The sequence below is a fragment of the Zootoca vivipara genome, chromosome 12, assembly GCF_965207765.1.
Source record: "Zootoca vivipara chromosome 12, rZooViv2.hap1.1, whole genome shotgun sequence".
NCBI classification, from domain to species: Eukaryota; Metazoa; Chordata; class Lepidosauria; order Squamata; family Lacertidae; genus Zootoca; species Zootoca vivipara.
In genome coordinates this window covers 10901163-10915451 of record NC_142595.1, presented here as the reverse complement: position 1 = coordinate 10915451, position 14289 = coordinate 10901163, and the positions used below count along the sequence as shown (strand labels likewise).

The window sequence follows — 14289 nt, the reverse complement described above, 5'->3', positions numbered from 1 at the left end:
AGCAGACCTTGCAATGTATTCAGACTCCCATCCTATTTTAAAGAGCCAGCTCAGACTAGTTGGGTGGAATTCAACCAACTTTTACTCAAGAGTAGACCCTTTGAAATAAAAAGACCTCATGGAGTCATGTTCATTAATTTCAGCGAGCCTATTCTGAGTAGGCCTAGTGTTGAATTCCACCCTCCGTTTCAAATTTCCAGGTGCCAGCATCAGTTTATAGGCACCCAAGTGGCGAGACTCCGGGAGGCAGACTCAAACCAGGGTCAAGTTAATTGCTTGACTTTTTTTGGTATGTGGTAAGCCATACCACATACCAAAATACCACTTTTTGGGTAGGCCATGGTGAAGCCTGTGAAACCTTGAGACTGTGACAGAGGGTGGAGAGAAGTCTCTACATGTGCCAAAGTCCAGAAGGTGCTCTTTACATTTTAAAGAAAGACTCAATTGGCAGCTTTCTACAATTTGTTGCTGGGACCATGGTGAGTAAAGTGGAACTCCCCCTCCTGGTTCCTATGGTTCTGAGGCTGCTCAGATATGGCAATTACTAACATAACAAACGAAAAAGTGCTTCTTCGCTCCATTCTCACAATTAAGGACAGGTCTAGCTTGGTCCTCAGAGAGAAGCAGCTGGTACTGCTTCAAGAGCCAAAACATATGCACCATAAACCTGCATCTAGATTCTAGCTCTAGAATAAGCCTTCCACTGAGCCTAGCAGCTTTCTGCAGTGTTAGAATGACATGAAGTGGTGGCATACACAGGCATACATTCAAAGCAGAAATGCCACTGGACTATTTGGTGTGTTTGACTGTGCGGGTAAAGAGAGTTCTAAAACTCCAGCTTAGAGAGGGAGACAGGTGCAGCTATTTTTACATGGCCCTTAAAAAAAAGCATCTGGGAGCCTTCAGGGTGGGTGGGTGGGTGGGTGGGTGGGTGGGTGAGTGTTAGCCATTCTATCACACTTTCCTGAGTAGAAAAAGCCTCACTTGGAAAGGCATTTGAATTGCAGAAAGGACAGCGAAAGAAATTACTTTGTGCTCTATCACATTGTATTTCAGGAGAGGACACAATGAGCAACCGAGGTCTAAGCCAAGAGCAAATACAGAAGGAAGTGCCTCCTGCCAACTTCTAAGACAAAAACGGCTCCTATTTCAGCTGAGATGTGTGTTACCTGGTAACTAAAAGCAGTCACAATTAAGCCTCAGGTGCTCCTAAAGAGAATTGCTAGGAGATCAGTTCGGTAAGTCACAGCAAATGTTTCTCTTTATACTGAAAAAAGTACTTCACCTTTTGATGCTTATGTACAACAGCTAATACTTGTGCTATATACTTTGAGTCATTGCTTCTGTTTTAATACACTGAAGGACGAGAGCTGTTCTGTTGTATTTCTAATGAAGACACTGATCACACTTAAATAACCAGCATTTATCATAGTGACAAATGAAACTGTAAAGTGCAACCCCCCCCATTTACAAAGAGAGCAGGTGACAAACCCATCAGTGCAAAAATCCTGTGAAATCACAACACAGTACCGGGGGGGGGGGGGGGAGAAGAGGAGAGGGGGAAACCCTGCCCAATGGAAGCATTAAAACCTTGTTTTGGATGTTGTGCATGCCATTTCTTTCACTAAATACTAAATGTAAACAGATATGGTACTGGGAACCCCGTGGCAGTGAACAGCAGAGCAAAGCAGCCAGATCCAAGAACTACAGCATTATGCCATCAAGAAGATTTGTATGTTGGAACTGCAAAGGTGATCGGATCGGAATGACAGCAACATTGTTCCTCCGTCTCCCGCATGGTGGATACAGCTAAATTTGGTTGCGTTTCTCTACTTGCCTTATCGGAAAAGACAGCAGCTAATGCCTGAGTGCACTCCAGCCATACCAAACAATTTGGTGCGAGGATCTTTTATTGTAGCCCAAAAGGCAAACAACGGAAACAATTCATTTGACCTTCCACTGTCCGCTGCAGTAAAATGGGTTCTATCTTCTGCATGATACAAGCAGTTCTAAAGTAGTTGCCACAAATCTCTTAAGGAAAGAAAAATCACCGATAAACACATGCAAACATATTCTTGTTTGGTGGTGTGTATTCCAGTTTTTAAGAGTTTAAAGTAATCTGTCTTTATAAAGCAGAAAAAAATGTCTAAGACAACACTAAAATCATAAGGATGATCCCTACATATAGCAAGTGCTGAGGGGAGGTTATCAACCCTTTTTACTTCCCCAAGACAACAAAAGTAACGTGTGGGGAAAGCAGGAAGTAGCTTTATCCATCCCAAAAATAAAGGAAAGCAAATTTAAAGTTGCACCTTCTTTATAACTTGGGTTATGTATGAAAGCTCCCTCTCCCCTCTCTCATACACACATTCACAAGAGAGCACATCACTATCCCTTTCACCATGCAAGTTGAAACAGCAGAAAAGCATATCCCCGAAAAATGTAGCTGCCAACTTCTGGACTTGCTGGGCACCAGTACGCCTTGGCAAGCCCCGTAGCAACAGAAGAAATTATGCTAACACCTCTTTTGCTAAGTGTTTTCCATTACTGCAGGTTCTGGAATACAACAGTTAAGAGCTGGAAAAAGATGTACAAAAAGAGTCCGAAGGAAAGATCAAAGTAAAAAACCAAAGTAAAACAAACCCTTGAAAACATCCCCTTCACTCTCAAATAAGGACTACTCGTTCTGAGAATGAAAATATTTCCTGAAACTGTTACGTTAATCTCTTTTGTGCCTGTGAATTCCAGGACCTTAAAGCATAAACATATTGTCAGTAACACTTCCAGGTATGGAACCTGCCAACCTCACCTGAAGGTGCAAGCCTTGCTGTTTAATGGAAATGCCTATTCTAATCACTTTTCTATTTATAGAGAGGGACTCCTGAGGACAGCAAACGGACTTCAGAAAGAAGGCAAGTACTGAAAGTAAATCATAGGAAGCAAAGGGTATGTATATACCTGATTTATGTTTCAGAAATCATTGTATCATTCTGCACATCCTGATAAACAGAAATGAGGAACTCTGTTTCAGCTGGGACAAAAGACTAGCCGTTCACGGCTGGTGCAATCATAGCATGGAGGGGAAAACCCTGCTTAATTAACAGGAAGCCAGCTTTATCCTTTGTCCAACCAAAATGAAGAAAGGGCAAAGTGTGATTTTGCATTCCTTTGTGTTCCTGCCATTTTGCTGTACCTCTGATGACCTTTTGAGCACCTGCATACATTCACAGATTACTACTCTTCATACCCCAATAGAATGAAGGCAGCTAACCTATAGCGGCATGAATCTGAAAAGCCCTTGCTATTCAGGAATGACCTTTAATTGCACTCAGAACTCCTTGCCATGCTTTTTGTCAACATCTGATCTTCTCCCACCCAGTTCTGCCTTCTGTATTTGGCCTGGAAAAACAGCTCCAGCTTCTAACACTTAAGAGCATATTCCTCAAACATCAGTATCGTATTGGTCTAAATGACCCAAATCGCAGCGCCCCACAACTAGAGAAGAAGAGTGGAAGAAAGTGCTTCACTCCGAAAGTGTCTGCAGGAAAAGGAATGCAGAGATGGCTCAATGGATCTCTAACTCAGGAAGCATTGCTACGAGTGTACTAATACTGACTTCTAGGGGGAGGGCATTAACCGTCACAATGGGAGTGCTTGTACAAATTCTGCTTCTCTTTCTCAGTTTCCTCCTTCATGCTTTAAAATGATAGGACACCTCACAGTTTATAATGAGCTTTCTTGATTTGGGAACAATACCTGGAGTGTGAATCGGTAAGGTGCTGTTCCATTAGGACAAGCCCACTGAAAATGGACAGGAAGTCCAACATACAGACCGAGGTAGCCGCCCACTGATTGGCTAAAGTGGAGAGAACTTTGATTTCTCCCTGAATATTTGTTCAACTGCCTCAGAGGAAATCAAAACAGTATCATTCCGAACATGCCTTTCAAAGCAATGTTACCCGTGGAAGTCCATACCAACAGATTGGCTGGAAAGGATTTTTAAAAATTCACAACCATGAACCCTTAATACTAATGTTCAATCCTATCACACCGGATAAAGCAGGATGGGTTTTATGCATAGCTCCTCATTGTATTATGAACAAAATAAAAGCCCCATTCTGTGCTGGTCAACAAGCTCTTTGGACAGAACAAAACAATGTGGACAGCACTGTGCTGACTGAAAGAGTGCAATTTCCAAGTCAAAAGGGCTCAGCACTCTGGAGGAAAATTTAGTGTTTTAAAGCCTATATTCAAACCAATCTGAATTTTGAAATTCACATTTTGTTTTTTTCAAAGAGCTGGTTACCTCTCTTGAGTGAGTAGATTCCTTCTAGGTTAGCCCCAACACTGTGTACTAACATTGCCTAATTGACAGCTGAAGACATGTACAGTGCTGGCTTTATCTGAGGTCAGCTGTGTGCAGCAAAGGGTTTGGAGCATATCTTGGACTGCCTCATCATCACACAGAAAAACCCCCTAGTTGGTGGCCTGCTAGGTGAATGGAAAATTTAAAAAGGGAGGAAGAAAAACAGCAGTGTAATATGGGAATTCAGCCGGGGAAAGTGTGCTGAAAACAAGGCTCTTACTCCAAGACACGTCCGTTTCACACATTAGACTCCACAAATGGTCTCTTTGGTTTGATAGGGGATGTCTGTCCTTGCCTGGAGTCTCTGGAAAGTTGCCTATAGAGGTTGTCCTGATACGCCTGTGCAACAGGCAGTGTCCTGGCCACCTTGACATCGGGATACGAAGAGGTTTGGCTAACTCTCTCTAGGAGGTCTCCTCGGGAGCCATTGGCCAATATCCCATGTGGGCTGTAATAGTCGTCTTCCAGCAAGTGGCCATTCTGTGCATTGTTGGTTTTGTTATAAAAGGCAATGCTGCTGATTGAGGAAGGTGGGCTGAATGTTTCTGGCTGGGGGAGGTTTCCAGGGGACGTGGGGCTTATGACAGTATCCACTGAAGACACAGCCCAGGTTCTGTTCTGTTGGTGCAGGTGGGGATACTGCTGAGTCCGGGCCGTTTTATCAATGATTCCCATGAAAGGTGTGGTCCTGGAGCGGGCAGGCTCGCTGGGGTAACCTCCCTGCGTTGGAGAGACTGGGGAAAGCTCATCACATGACCTGTCATAGGCAGGCTTAAGGGGGATCTCCATCTGCTGAATAGAAGCAGAAGGGCGAAAGGGGGGGTTCATATTGGGAGTGGATGAGATGCTATTGCTGGAAGGGGAAAATCGGAGGCCAACACTTTGAGAATGAAGCAGAGGCCTTGGGGTCGGTGGGTGAGGTTTTATTTCATTGGGGTTTACCGCCATGGGCCTTCGTATCAAGTGAGAGATATCTGGTGAACCAAGCTGGCTAGTGGGTAGGGAGGAACGTTCTAGATCGAGCTTTGTATGACAGACTGGGTAATAGGAAGCTGACTGGCTGCGCCCGATCTGTGGGGTCTGGTTATATCTCATCCCACCGCGATAGGCAGAGGAAGGCCTTTGTGGAAGATCCTCTTTAGCCAGCCCTCCATGCTGGCAGATGGCCCCTGCACTGAGACTGGCCTGAACGTGCTGCATGGGCCGCCCATCCCCCGCTATTCCCCCAATGGAGCTCTGGTAGACCAGCCGATTTTGGCCAGCGGTCATTTCCGTCGATGCCGACTGGTATTTGCTGGTCACTGAATGGGCCACCTGACCGTAAGTGCCCGTCGAGATCACAGTACTGCAGTGCACAGCTGAACTTGGCTGGTTGCTTCTGACGATCTGTGCCTTGGCAGGTTGCAACCTGAGCCCTTGCTGGGGGACTGCAACAGGCAGCGGAAGCATCTGGAAGGACCTCTGTGTCATTTTGGAGAGTGGAGACTTTGGCCGACTGGGAAGTTGACTGATGCTGGGTTCCTGCTGATATCGTACGGGCGAGCCAGACTGAGCCCTGTAGACACTCATGCTATCTGCTGGAGGGCTAGCTCGGTACTGAGGGCCTCTACGGAGGGGAGAAGGAGGTGGGCTTTGATATTCTTTCCCTTGGCTACCTACTGGAGGTGGGCTAAAACGGTAAGACGAGGCTTGGTGAGCAGGAGATGTGTGTGCTGGGCTAGGCCTATAATGGGAGTTCTGGTGTGTTGGGGAGAGTGCTGGGGAGGTGGGCTGGTACCCTTGCCTTGTTGGTGACCCCACAGAACTATTTGACCTGAAGTCAAACACCTGGTGTGAACTAAGTGGTGAGCTGGAGATGTAGGCAGAGTCTCGGTGGGCAGGGGAAGAAGGTGGGCTCTGGATGATGGGCAGAGTTTGGCTAGGCCTTGACTCCGTCTGCAAGCCAACAGAAATGTTTTCTTCTACATCTTGCTCAAGATACTCCTCTTCCAAGATGTCCTGCACTGCATACAACTCTTCGTGCTGCGTTTCAGGTTCAGATACCGCAAGAGGCTCTTGCTGTAGTTGCGCCTGCGTCTGTCTGCACTCTTCCTCCACCCTCATCAGCAGCCGCTGGATCTCACGGTTGTTCGGACAGAGCTTGATGGCCTCGTTCAGGTCCTCCAGCGCTGCTGAAAACTGCCTGCTTGACCCAAAAGAGGGGACAAAAAAGAAGAACCAAAGTTACTCTGGATTGGAATGGATTTGGCAAGACTCAAGCAACAAGTTTCTTGCGAAGAAAAGCATTGCTAGTCATGGTGGGGAGGATGTTCCGAGTCCTGTAAGAACCAGATTCTTCAGCCTTTGGCTGTTTCTTCCATTTCCACAGCAGAGGACACAAGCCAGTTTTCCCAAGATTGCTCTCTTGGAAATGAAGGGAACAAAGAAGGCAACTTTATGGTACACAGGGTAGGTTTAGCTGTGCCCCTCCAACTATTTAAGGTCTGAGCTTAAGCCCTTACAGTGCTCCAGGCAAGTGGCAAGCTCTGGCCTTCCTGCAGCCAATGCATTCTGCTCTCATTCTCTTGGGAATGAAGGGAACAAGGAAGGGAGAGAGTGCCTGACACAAGCCCACAATGCCTTTGGCTATCTTTTGAGGAACAGAAGGGTGGGGAGTTTGGGGGGAGGTGGGTTGTCATTTACAGGGACACTGGTAGCTTTTCAACAAAACAGTCATCTACTTGAATGTGATTGCGATTGGTAGAGAATATCCTCTACACCCTTCATGCATTTTGTTTTATTGTTTGGTTTTTAAAAACACAACAATTTCCCCAAGTCCCAAAACTTTGACCTACCCTGACTGCTGATGCTAGGAGGCAAGGCATGGTATGGCAAGGGAAGGCTTTTTTTAAAAAAAAAAGTGGTATAATGGACCCTGAGTGAAGAAATGTGGGAAAGTCCCAGAAAGGAAATTGGTTGCCAATTTATTGCAAGCTGTGGGGAGCCGAATATGAATGCATAAAAGAGGGAAAGTGTGGCTCAATTCATAGAGCTTTGTTTTGGAATGGAAATTTAATTATAGCAGTGAGAGACCCATACGAGGGTTTATTGCCACTTCAGTGGGTCGTCCTTGAGCTGAGAGGTTAAACTGCAGGGCCTCAAGCTCAGCAGTGATGATCAAATGGATAGGTACAAAAGAAACTCTGGAACAAAACAAAGCTCCAAACAGTCACAGCAGGCACCCTACTCCATGAGCTGAGCAAAGAGGCTAGCAGTGGCTGAAAGGCAAAGCTCTCCAGTCAGTTCAGGATTCTGAAATGTGATCCCACCTGCAGCAGATGAGCCAGGCCCCTTTAAGCACCAACCAGAACACAGATGAGATACAACTGGATCCCACTGCTTTCATCCCATAGCAACAACTAATTTTGAGCACAGAGCAGAGCAATCACTAGTTAACCCCCAAACATGCCCTCCAGATGCTCAGCTGCTGCATGCTTCAGTGATGTGAATAAATCTAGCACAGAATGCTCTGAGGACACTATGGTCCAGCTTACAGAATTACTATATTTGGAACTGTGGAAGGTGCTCAGCTTAATGGAAGAGGGCGAGTTTCTTAACCTGGTATTTCTGAGGGTTAGAATTATAGTCTCCCCTGGGCAATCCCTCGCTGTCGATTCATTTGTGTGGAATGGGGGCGTTTTTGGAATGTGTCACACCCAAACCTCAGGAGAACAGAACCTTTCATTTCTCTCTGGCTCTCCTCTCACCTGCTGCTGCGTTTGGCCCTTGCTCTTGCATAGTAAGCTTCATAAGATTTCGGTTTCAGCTCCAGTGCTTTAGTAGCAAATTCCTCCGCCATTCCAAAATCCTGCCATCACAATAGGTGCGTAGATAAGTCATTGAATATATACACACACACAGAATTTGGGAAGAAAAAATAATAATATGACATGGAAATATTTTTATATGTGGACTTGGTATTTCCCAACACTGACATCATGTCACAGATAGCTGGTATCGAGAGATCCAACCCTGTTTTGTGAAGTTACGATGTTATCCGCTCCCAAGCTGGGCCTATAAGGACTCACTTCGTTCCTTGGTGTCTCTTCAATCGGTATGCTGTCTGCCCTGGAAACCTTGCTGGATAAATGATTCTGTCAATTTTACAGGTCTTCTTTAGTGTATGTACTTATTGTTGATTTTCTTCCTGCACCACTAATCTAGAAGTGTGGCCTAGACCTTTACACTGGGCACTGTTGGAAACAGGAGTTTCCATCAATCTGCTCTTCTCATGACCTTTCTTTGGGGGGGGGGGTTCTTTTGAACTGTGTGCTAAAGGAACATGTGAAGGGGTTCATAGCTGCACAGCTTTGCCCCTTGCCAGTTTCAACGCTGGCTACTCACCCTGCCAACTGTGATTGGGCTGAATGTTTGGGTATAGGGTACCTTAACACGGCTGCTGACTCTGGCTGGAGTGGATGTCTGCAGTGAAGCTATGCAACACAACCCTGCGATGAGGGCATTCAAGTAAGCCTCTACTTACACAGTAAGTCTGAATTTTTTATTTTTTATTTTTGCTAACCAATAAAAAAGGAAAATGCAAACCTTGGGAAGGTTAAGAAAACCTTTCAAAATGGTCTGGATATGCTCACTGGGTATGTTTGGTTTTATACATACATTTTTAGTTTCTTGCTTCTCTCCTCCCTAATAAAGCACTCCCCTAAACAATTTATGCTACCTGCAAATTCAACGCTAATGTAAGTTAACACTGTTTCTTAGCTCTGTGGCCACACTTAACAGATATGATTAAAACATGTCTATTCTTTAAAATGTTTGCATGCTGAATCCTTGACTTTAAATCCAAATGTGTAAAGCTTTATTATATATGTTGGCTTCTATATTGCGGAGACATTTACTGGATTCCTAGCATAAACAGTATTGTTTCTCTTTCACGCACTTGTAAAAACACTTCCCATGCTATGTTTTTAGACACAGGAACAGATTGCAGCTAACGCGAATTGTTGCCCAGCTCCAGGAGGAGGATGGGAGGGTGTGGGGTATGTGTTTCTGATTCTGAGTCACTGCTCTAAGAGAAAGCAAGAGCTTCAGAAGGCTATGACAGCATTACAAGTCCGACAGCATCCTCCTATCTGCACACATACAGACATTGAGAAAAAAAAATCAAAGAGAGCTATAACAGCTGTTTTTATATAGCGATGAATTTTTAATTGCTTGAAATTAATCTCAAACCATTGCTTGGCTGTTTCAGAACTGTAAAACGCCAGTGCTCTGTGAAGGACAACCAGGTTACAAAAAGGTAGAGGTTTTCAAGGCCATTCCAGGAGTCTGGGAAAGAGTCTGGTTAGGGAGTGGTTAGGAACAGGAAAGGGAGCTGGGAAAGGATCATCGCCAGGAAGGGGCTTTGAGAAGGAGGCCACTTACATTCATTTTCCTCCGGCATCTGGAGAGGTTGAGAAGGAGTGACACCTTCAGTTCCCGGAAGGTTTTCAGGTCCTCTCCAAACCCTTCTCGGGGGAACTTCTTCAGAGCATACTGGTAGCGCTGGGCAGCCTCCTTCACTTTCCCTTTCTAGCAGAATGGCAAACAGGTCAAAATGCACCTCTCAGTTTTCTATTTCAGCACTGTAGCAGTTATAAGACAATCACTGAAGACAGCTGAATGTGCCTACACAGTTGCATCAGAGGGATCTAGAAATAAGCATGGCAAGCTGTCGTTCCTTGCCAAATGAAATTTGGCTGCATGGAAGTCTTTAAGAGAAAACCTTTCCTCTGTAGATTGTAAATAAATTTCTGGTGTGCTCTTAGGTTTCTTGTTCTGATACTGGAGGGAGAAAGCTTAGCACAGCTGAAAAGCTCAGACCCTAGAGAATGGTTAGGTGGGTTTTCTTAAGATGCCACTGGATTGACTGTCAATACTAAATACACTGGGTAACGGTTAGTTCAAAGAATGACTGGGCACATCATGTTCACTGGAAGTATGTCCAAAAGTATTGCACACATTGGTACTAGTCTGTGGTACTGACCTGGTCAACTACTTGTCTGTCTCACCATGGGCAGGGGACCAATGAGGACACAAGTGACCGACTAACAACATGTGCCTGACAGTAATATAAACTGCCCAAAGGTTCCTGCCAAACAGAACCTCTTCCTGTACTACTTTGACATAAGGCTTAGAAAAGAGTGGCTGTTTCCACCCCTCACACATGGCTGATTTCCCAGCTGAAGGAAATTTTGAACTATTAATGGCCTCCCCACTATAGAAGCAGAAGGATTTCAAGGATGGATTTGGCAGGAAAGAGCCTCTTGCCTACAATACCACTTCCAGTCCTGGAAATGGAGGGGTCAGTGCAGAGGGACCTCCATAATATCGTAAGTGGCACATACTTTTAAATTACCTGTCTTTCCCAAATTGCCTCTAGTTTCTGTATCTCAGGGCAATTGCCTCCAATGCATCTCTTTTTATTCATCTATTTATTCATTCACTTTATGAAACCATTTATATCCCACCCCTTGCTGTTGCAAAAGGAGACTCAGCTTACAATATCTACAAATTACAATTTTATGAAAACAACAATATACACCTATCATTGAAAAACACATGAAAATCAGTTAATTTTGTAGGTTTGTTTGGTTTATCTGTCAGATGCAGCAAAACCCTGCCAAGATATAGTGGTTAACAATCAGCAGAAAATAGCAAGGGAGGAAACCAACTACAGTTGTACCTTGGAAGCCGAACGCCTTGGCTCCTGAACAAATCGGCTCCTGAACAATCAAAACCTGGAAATGAGTGTTCTGGTTTTCGAATGATTTTCGGAAGCCAAACGTCTGGCACAGCTTCCAATTGGCTGCAGGATGCTCCTGCAGCTAATTGGAAGTTGCACTTTGGTTTTTGAACGGTTCTGGGAGTTGAACGGACACCCAGAACGCATTCTGTTCGGAAACCAAGGTACTACTATACAACTTTCATTGGGCAAGGCATTGCATAAGCTTAGTGCCTCATTTTGTGTCTTCTGCTCATATCACCAAAATATCTACATTGGATGGCAACATCCCATTGGCACCAGCAGAGGCTTTCTTCCCAAGGCAAGTAGCAATGTGGTGCAGAATTTTAATTTTTAGTGCAAGGTATAAACTGTAGCCAAGCAGTAGCTCAAGATTCTGAATTAAGAGAACCACCTTGATTCTAAGAAAGCTATTCCACGTATTGGAGAACATAAAAGTGTTTTTTGGTTGTTGCTACTGCTGCAAGCCCAGCAATTTAGTCAAGCAGTGATGCTATGGACAATCCTGTCAGACACGGGGCTCAATGGGGTCTCAAGTTCTATGGACATGCCGACTGTATGCATTTAATCCCAATGGCCATGAGCAGTGCAAGAGCCACCAGATCAAAATATCAAAAATATATATTCTGCAGAGGCAACCCTTAACTTAGATGTACTGCAGTGTTTTCAAGTAATGGGCACCTGCTGCCAGGTTCTGAGACTAGGGGATTTTTATTCATTCAAGCTACTGTCAGGACTGCTTGTGCTAAAAATTACAAATTAACTGATGCACATGAATTGTGCAACTTAAGCACAGTTATATATACTTGCTCATTTGAATTCAAATTATTCAAATTAGGTTCTTTTAGCCACTGAGAGAGTGAAGGTACTCTGCAGAATAAAGAAACATCATAGACTTGACACCCACTCAGTCACCCTTGTGGCATATAGTCAGAAGAGCAAGTGGGGGGAATGCTTTTTTAAAAAAATGTGAAAGTTCAGGAACTCTTTTGATGCACTTGCAGCAGCAAAGAAATAAACATTGATAACTAGATACAAAGTCATTTACTGATACTTGGTGAAAAACTCAGTTTTCCATCTCTCACCTTGTAAAACAGGTCTCCTTCCTCCATCAACTTGCTCAACAGGATGACCATGATGTCTGGCTTGGAGGTGGCCATCGCCCAGGTTGCTGGACCTGTAGTGTACAGGATGCATGATGGGTAAAAAACTCATACAATGCAAAAGGTGGTAAGGGAGGAAAGCTAAGGTGGATAAACATCCTGGGGGGGGGAGAAAAATTTCTGCTGGAGAGAACAACTTGGTGCAGCCAACCCAAGGAGCAAGATGGTCCCAAGCAAAAGAGTGGGGTACTCACAAGAATGCCTCAAAGCTAAAAACGCCTTTCCCTTGCAATATTTTCTTTCAGTTCATTTGAAATGACTCGCAAGTGCTGGAGAAGAAGGCATCAATACCCACCAATTAGCACCGGTGGGAAGTAAAGACAGTTACGTTCTGGGAAATGTAATTAGTGAAGAAATCAAAAGGGTTTAACAAACAATATAGATCAATCCATGTAAACTTTAAATATGGTATGCTACAGCAACCTGGATGTATTTGGGGCTGAAAATTTATTTGTGATATATTTGTGTCAGCACAATGTGAACAGAGTTTTTAAAAATATTTGGTGTTTCAGAACAATGCTCACTTCAAACAGGGCTTATACCTGGATACACTCCCCTTCTACTGCAGTCCAATTCTACCACTGTTTTATGTAGGCCTTTACAAATCCACCAAGCCTTCATGGTCTCACTTGGCAAGCTAATTGTCAAATAGGAAAGCTCTCAAACAGCCAGAAAGGCATGGAGAAGCATTTCAGAAGGCTTTGAGTAAAAAAATAAAAATAAATTGGCAGCATTTTAAAAGTGAATTAGGTCTTGAGGTCAAGTTATTCTCTGCAACAGTAAGGAAAATAATAATAATTGTTTGAAGGTGAGAAAAAATGAAAAGAGAAGGGAGAGAATGCAGGCAGGCAAAACCATAGAAGAGAAAGCAGAGCTGTCAGACCACCAAGCTGGATGATGACAGCAATGATGTATACCTCGTGGGCGACTCGGGAGCGTCTGACAGCCTTTGAAGAAAAGGAGAAAACAAAAAAGTTGTAGAAGAGGGAGAAAAAAAATGGATGAAGGTGAATTTAAAAAAAAGGAAAAAGCAGCAGTGAGAGGCAGGCAGCAAAGCAGCCAAGGCACCAGCAAATTCCCTTGTGACGTGAGGGGTTGTAGGGGAGTAGAGCAGTGCAGGCAATGCCCAAACCTGAAAGCATCTACAGAGCAAGGAAAGCAACAGCTGACAGCAGCATATCAGCACAGCAGAATCGTTGAAGTGGTGGTCATTCTCAGAGGAAAAACCTCATTAAGAGTTACTCTCCCAGTTTGCCAAGAGCTAGGCAGGGGGGAAATCCAATGTCCGATTAACACAACGCAGCAGCCAAAGCACACAGGAATGCTGGCGTTCTGCTGGTGAAGCAGAAGCAGCATTCTTTCAAAACTGGATGACATGCCTTTTTCATAGGAGTGCCGCATGTTTGCACAACCTGGGAGGAAATATGGCTCTTGAGAGATTCACAAGGTGGGTTTTCTTTTCTTTGACTGTTCCTACCTATCTTGGCTCCTTTCTTCAGTAGTGCGACAACAACAGAAGTATTGCGGCAACCCACTGCCCTGTCGAGGGGGCGCATCCCACTGTAATCCACATGCTCAATCATGGCACCGTGATCCACCAGGAACTGAACCTACAAATAAGCAAGCAACTGAAATCAGCATCACCCTGGAAGTCATAGACATTATGATCATGCAATTAAGTGCAGGTTTTTGAGCTCAAAAGAATTGAGAGTGGGATGCTGAGCCAAAATGGCAAACCCAACTATTTTTATCCTTCACCTCATTTGACTCCTGAAGGAACTTAAGAGTTGGAATGAATAAAAAAGCCATCAGATCCAACCCCCAGCTCAAAGGTAAAACCACCCATATATGCCAACCACACACTCCAGGCCATACCAAATCAGAGAGAGCATACATGCCACACAGCAAATAGCTGCAGACTTCATTGTGTTGAAGTGTGATGTCTACTTTTGCTTGACACTATACTGTTGGTCTAAGGC

General features: G+C 44.4%; 1 protein-coding gene across 11 annotated transcripts in view; it reads right to left on the bottom strand.

Annotated features, from left to right (window-relative positions):
• Positions 1-1869: 1869 nt before the first annotated feature.
• TANC2 (tetratricopeptide repeat, ankyrin repeat and coiled-coil containing 2) overlaps positions 1870-14289 on the bottom strand; it is a 195493-nt gene continuing 183073 nt past the window's right edge. For 8 of the 11 annotated variants that reach the window (XM_088655539.1, XM_088655541.1, XM_088655538.1 and 5 more), the window contains 5 exons: positions 13788-13920; positions 12233-12324; positions 9788-9934; positions 8113-8213; positions 1870-6551 (listed from right to left, as the gene is read on the bottom strand). In XM_088655539.1, coding sequence (XP_088511665.1) covers positions 4604-6551; positions 8113-8213; positions 9788-9934; positions 12233-12324; positions 13788-13920 — 2421 coding nt within the window. In that variant the 3' untranslated portion in view covers positions 1870-4603. The remainder of the gene's footprint in view (positions 6552-8112; positions 8214-9787; positions 9935-12232; positions 12325-13787; positions 13921-14289) is intronic. The other 3 variants (XM_035136410.3, XM_035136411.3, XM_088655547.1) reach the window with 1 other exon arrangement.